The 6,888-nt window shown below is 37.7% G+C and overlaps 1 protein-coding gene across 1 annotated transcript; it reads left to right on the plus strand.

Moving 5' to 3' along the window:
- The first annotated feature begins 606 nt into the window (after nucleotides 1-606).
- On the plus strand, nucleotides 607-1,560 carry LOC101575095 (olfactory receptor 6P1). Its single transcript, XM_004639959.1, has one exon. It carries the CDS (start codon nucleotides 607-609, stop codon nucleotides 1,558-1,560), a length of 954 nt encoding a protein of 317 aa, XP_004640016.1.
- Nucleotides 1,561-6,888: the final 5,328 nt, after the last annotated feature.

The raw sequence follows: 6,888 nt of genomic DNA on the forward strand, positions 1-6,888 counted from the left end.
TTCTTTCTTTCTTTCTTTCTTTCTTTCTTTCTTTCTTTCTTTCTTTTTCTTTCTTCTTGCTTTCTTGCTTGTTTTTTACTGGAAAAGTAAAAGCCCTACAGGACTTAGGAGTGAGCCAGTATTTCCATGAAAACTGAAGGAAGAAGATATTATGACTTAAAACAAAAATCAGAATCAGAACAGCATGGTAGTTCTAAATCACCTGAGTTCCATTGCCGGCCCTGGGTTCCTAGGCATGGTGGTACCCCCTGTAATCCCAGTGCTAGGGAGACTGAGATAGGAGAATCACTATGAGTCTGAGTTGCATACTGAGATCCTGTACCAAATAAATAAATAAATAAATTCCTTAGCAAAAATTTATGAAATACCTGTAGTGGTTAAGGTATTTAGTTATTGAATACAATTTTTGAGATAGAATATGCCTCCTTTAAAGTGGGAGATAAGACAGCAAAATGAAGGAAAAATAATATAATAGTAATTGATAATATTGTGTACCACTTACTCTCTTCAGAACCTATAATCTATGAAAAGATGTAAGCAGTTTTGTACACATTTCAACCTGTTTTCTTTCTGTTAGTTTTTCAGGCACTGATGGGGACAGCGACCATGAAAAATTCCAGTAGCGCCCACGTGGAGGAGTTTGTCTTGGTGGGTTTCCCTACCTCTCCACTTCTCCAGCTGTTCCTCTTTGCCTTGTTTTTTGCAATCTATCTGCTGACATCATTGGAGAATGCGCTCATCATTTCTACGATCTGGCTCACTCCGAGCCTTCGTCGGCCCATGTATTTCTTCCTGGCCCACCTCTCCTTCTTGGAGCTATGGTACATCAATGTTACTGTGCCACGCCTATTGGGAGCCTTCCTCATGCAAGATGGCAAAGTCTCCTACATAGGCTGCATGACACAACTCTACTTCTTCATTGCTTTAGCCTGCACTGAATGTGTCCTGTTGGCAGTTATGGCTTACGACCGCTACCTGGCCATCTGTGAACCCCTCCGTTACCCTAGTCTCATGCCTCCCAGCTTGGCCACTCGCCTTGCAGCTGCCTCTTGGGGTAGTGGTTTCTTCAGTTCAATGATGAAGCTTCTTTTCATTTCCCGACTGTCCTACTGTGGACCCAACATCATCAACCACTTTTTCTGTGATATCTCCCCCCTGCTCAACCTCACCTGCTCTGACAAGGAGCAAGCAGAGCTAGTGGACTTCCTCCTGGCTCTGGTGATGATTCTGCTCCCTCTATTGGCTGTGGTGTCATCATATGCTGCCATCATTGTAACTGTTTTGAAGATCCCCACTGCCAGGGGGCGCCACAAAGCCTTCTCCACTTGTACCTCTCACTTGGCGGTGGTTGTTATCTACTACTCCTCCACTCTTTTCACCTATGCACGGCCCCGGGCCATGTACACCTTCAACCACAACAAAATCATCTCTGTGCTTTACACTGTCATTGTGCCATTCCTCAACCCAGCCATCTACTGCCTAAGAAACCAGGAAGTGAAGGATGCCTTCAGGAAGACCATGCTGGGCAGGTGCCACTACCCTCGGCATGCACCAGACTGATGCGCACCAGATACAGGCAGAGAGGAAAATAATGAGTTAATGGGAACTCAACCAGGAATCACAGAATGGGCTTAAGAAAACACAGAAAACTACTCATCACATGTTCTCTAAATGCTGTCTAGGAATTTCTTGATGTAAATGAAAGTGTTTGAAACATTGATTTGATCTGTGATTTGCAAATTAAGGTTAGAATATGTAAGAATCACTCTTGGGTTTGTTATTATGAAGAGTTAAAATGGAAGTTAAAAATTTGATCGAGTAGGTCTGAGTTGTATTTCTGTATAAATAATTTTGAAATGTCTTAAAATTCTTGTTTCACAGTCGAGAATCTCTACATCAAGTTCATGCTTCTTTGAAAAGAAAAAAAATATGAGGAAAGAAAAGGGACTTACTGGTGGACATGTCAAAAATAAAAGAAGAATAACTGATATGAGATTTAATGTAACAATTTCTAATATTCATATTCTCAAATTCTACATGTCAGAAATTTCCAAAATGTGTATTATATCTTCAATGCAGATTATACCCTAAGAATTAATCCATGTCATCTAACAAATACTCTACTTCTGCGGGCATCATGGTCCCTGAAAGTTAGAATAAAAGAGATGAAACGTTGCCATGTAGTCATATTTACAATACTGAATATGACTAAATTCTCTCTTCTTTGTATCTCAAATAGAAATGAAGTTGCTTGACTTAATATGTGTTATTAGGCATTGGTGAAACTTATTAGAAATACTTTACATAGATTTTTTTTCCCCAGCACTGTAGCCAGCTTTGTTTCAATTAGTTGGTTTCTGGGTCACATCAATTGTCAAATACGATAAATTTGTCCCCTGAGCAAAGGAGCTGATGAACAGGAAATGCCTTAATAAGAGATTTTTGAAAACCAGAGATAGGACATTTATATCTCTGCTGCAAGTAGGATGACTTAGACGTGCAGCCTGAATTGTAGACACTCTATCAAGTTTCACTGAGTTTTGTAAAGTTGCTTAATTTGCTTAAGGATATTTTTACATCTGGATTCTAGGCTCATTCACCCAAATTTCTGTACATTAAACATCAAATCCAGAGGCTACTTAGATGTGAGATATTTAAGATAATGAAATAAATGAATGTGGAACTGAAAACAATTTCAATAAGTATAGTGTTGGTCACTGCACATCTCTCTATTCTGAGCCAGGCTGAATCAATAATAATTTTATATTTTCTAAAATAAAATAGGAAAATATAATCTAACATGAAAACAATATATAAATTGTCTTTTCAAAAAAATAAAATTTGTAAATAGCCTTAGAAACCTCTCTAAATGGGACTTACTTTACATTTTCTTCTTTTCTCACTTCACTGTGATGGAAGAAATGGATTTTATGGTTAAGGATTCAAATTCTAGAAACAACTAGTTTTAGTTTAAACCTGGATTTACTACTAACAAAGTATATTATTGTAGCCCAAAAAATTTTACTTCTCTTCTTTTATTTTCTACATTTTGTAAAAGAAATAATATCATCTATTTCATATACTGGCAGATATTTAGTGAAGTACATGTGAGAAAAATTAACAAACTTCTTTTCCTCTGTAGATCAATTTGAACTAGTTAACCTCTGAGTTCTGGCCCTCAGAAACCTAGTACATCTAACTAGGCAGTATTACATAAAATACTCGTTACCTCTGACTGAGAAATGTGCTCAGGCTAGAAAGATAATAAGAGGCTGGGCGTGGTGGCACATACCTGTTATCCCAGCAGTTGGGAGGCTGAACGCAAGAGAATCACTACAAGTCCAATCTACGTAGTGAGACTATGTAGGACCCTGTCCTACATGCAGAAAAAAGGAAAGATAATAAGTGAATTATCAATTCTTGGTAAGAAATCATAGCTTCAATTCCCTTTAGAACAACATAACTTTTACAGGGAATCATGAAAACCTGTGAAGCTGTGATAATTTTATGTTGGCTTTTAGAGGGTCTGAGGATCCCAGATCAAGGCAGATTGTACCTTTGTACAAATCTCAGGTTCTCATAGATCACTTATGGTTTGAAATCATGGAATTTTATCCATAGACTACTTTTAGGATCTTTCTTGCCAAGAAAAATCTCTGATGCTTCCCTGCTGGAATATTGTGTACCCTTCCTGATTCTCTAATTAAATTTCATAGCAAGTATGGCCTTTAGTAGTCTGTAAGTTTGGTAGTTTGGTGAAGCCTAGACATATCTTAAAGGATATAATATAGTTTGCAGTATGTCTTCAATAAGTTGTTAAGCCTCATCATTTTCATTTTGTCATTGTCAATATAATGTTCTTTCTAACAAACAGTCGTATCTATTATTTATATCCACCATTTTCTCTTTCAAGCTAAGATGAAAGGAAACAAAGATTCAAGCAACTTGGAGAAGATAATAAGCAGATTAGATAATTCAGCATTCTCTACTATAAAAGGTCTGATTGGCAAATATGGCAAATGTTTAAATATATGCGTTTACACTATTTTTTTCACAAAATTAGCTAAACAGAAAAATGTAATGTTGCTTTTGCTAATGTAAAAAGCTATATTATATTTAGTTGTAGCCAAATGGGGAATTACTTATGGAAAGTGCTTTTATCATACACATATTTTTGTATGCACAGGATTGTAGATAGCAGCCACCCCTAAGAGGTATCAACCTTAAAAGCAGCTGAGGGAAGATAATATCTTGATAGCATGAATATCTTGGTAATAAAAGGCTTCAAGACAAAAAGAGTGTTTATTTTTTTACAGCAAAATAGGCCCGCTAACTCAATACAAAAGCAAAACTTGGTTGAAAACTTAAGAATACATTATAGCAAGCATGACCTAGGAAAAGAAAAACTTTCAAATAGAAATTCAGGGTCAGCGAGATATCTCAGTGGACTAAGCGCCTACTTAGGCAAGCTCAAGGAACAAAGATCCATCTGCAGCACCACATGCCAATGCCATCTCCGCCCTCCAGTGTGCTTAGCCAGCCAGAGTCAAGATGCGGTGGTGCGGGCCTGCAATCCCAGTGCAGGAGAGGGTGAAAACAGGAGGATCACTACAGTTTGAAGTGCCTAGTGAGACCTGGTACTAAATGCATAAAAATTAAATAAGTAAACAAATAGAAATTCAATGAGCCACCAATCCTCCAAATGCTACCTTATAAGGAAAGACTTAATGAAATAAGCTAGGCAGAGGGTTCACTGCTGATTTTCTATATGGTGAGGTATGTGACACTACTGAGTATCTATGCTGCAGTCATATAAGTTAACAGTTCCAAGACTTGGTAAGCTACCTTTCCAATTCTCATGAGCAATTTTTTCTTTGGGTCTGAGCTTTTTAAACAGAACTATCTTGTCATTCATAGACTGCTAAGGTTCTGTGATTTTATTTTAGTTAGTCATGATGAATTGGTACAGTAACATTCAAGCTCCCTCGCATTTTCTTTATACTAAGTAAGGTTCAAGTTGCCATTTTTTCCTCTTTTTTATTGTCTCACTTATTTTCCAATCAGACAGCAGAGAACAGTCATAGTATATTTCACACTGAGAGGATTTCATACCTGAATCTTAACTCCTCTAAAGACTAAGGAGCCTGGGAAGTTCACACATTGGCCAGAGACAGAGAGAAACAGAACACAGGCACTTCACAAATTGGGGCTCACAGCCCAAAAGAAGAGCCCCCTAAACTTCACAATTGCACATGCTTCCAGTATGTTCCCACACAGACATTCTTTAAGAAAGAAACAGTTCTGACAGTTTGCATAAACAGTTCACCCTCAGAATATTTAGAAGTAGTTGAAATTTTTCTAGATTTGAAATTTGGATAAAAGTCTCATTTTAAAATTAAGGAAGCCCCTTTATGTAGTTTTAACATAAAACGTCAACATTCTATACCCTGGTCACTTATCTCTGCATGTGCAGGTACACCCTTCCTTTCCATGGTACTTTATTTCACTAGTTATTGCTCATTGCTTACTACCTGAAGACCCACTGGGGACACTACAGAAGTGATTACAAATCAAAATGATAATCAGGATTACGTGCAAATAATTCAGGTCATCAGAAAATATGTCTAACTTCCACATGTAAGTTCAATTAAATGAGCAGAATTGCAGTCTATAATTCAATTTATGCTAAAGTATTTTGTAAATGGAAACTTCAATTTCAATATTACTTTGAAAGCCATCTCTGTTTTCATACTTTCTTATTACTTGTAGTTGATAATATACACCTAGTCTCAACAGGAAAGATGGGAAAACAAGGCTTGCAGTATCAGCCAGTTTAAGGGAATTAAAGTGTCAGCTGAAATTCCATTCTGATCTTGTTCTGTAGTGTCTACACTACCCAGCCAAACATGCTCACACACTTTTTAGGAAACACAGTTCTACATTGTCCAGCTTAGGAAGGCTCCCATCAGATCTGTATTATTGTTCAATTGGATCTTTGGGGAATTTAAAAAAATACCTTTATTATGAAACAAAAAAACCATTTGTTTCATGAGTAGCAGAGGGGGAGAATGTTTACATGAGTAAAACCTTTCCAAGATTGAACAAAGGAGTGGAATTTTTCTAAATATCCAGAACTATGATTCTGAAAGCCTCTTATCAGGGTCAGAATGATGCCTTCATTCAGGGCCTGAGGTAGAAATGAAAAACACATTTATTTTTTAAATTTTCATTTAATTAATTAATTTATTTACTTATTTTTTTATTTTTTATTTTTAGGGAAGGGTCCACAGCATGTTCACGGTCTCACTACTACATCAGACTCCTAGTAATATGAGTGTTTACAGCCTCCCAAGAGCTGGGATTAGAAGGGCACATCACCAAGCCCCAGATCCACTGCCATCTCAGCACATCATGGATGTGGGGCTGGCTGTGCAGTCCAGGGTTAGAACTCCAGCCCCTACATTTGCCTAAGCAGGTGATTTAATCCTCTGAGCTTTTTGGCTTGTCCTCTGTATTTAAACCATAAGAACAAATATTATGGCTATATAGCTGAGCAGATATTAAATTGTTAATTTGTATTATAATTAGTATTCTAAATTCTGTCTGATCACCTCCCCTTGATGTACCTAGTGTCTTCCAGGCAGCCAAGTTCACCCTAGTTGCCTGTTACCCCCCTCTCTTGATCAACAGAGAAAGAGAGGATGCTCTCACAGATCTGGATTTAGCAAAGTGTCGCCAGTTTACCAGGTCCAGATCTACCAAGTTGGAAATGGTTCAGGTGGGTGTTGCTTGGGTCTGGGTTCTGTGCTCTACTTCTTCCTGCTGCAACCCATGGAAGTGAAGCTGCTGTGCCCCTCTGGCAAGATGTTCTGCTCCTGGATTTGCTGT

Source organism: Octodon degus, unplaced genomic scaffold (genome assembly GCF_000260255.1).
Source record: "Octodon degus isolate 3935 unplaced genomic scaffold, OctDeg1.0 scaffold00116, whole genome shotgun sequence".
Lineage (NCBI taxonomy): Eukaryota > Metazoa > Chordata > Mammalia > Rodentia > Octodontidae > Octodon > Octodon degus.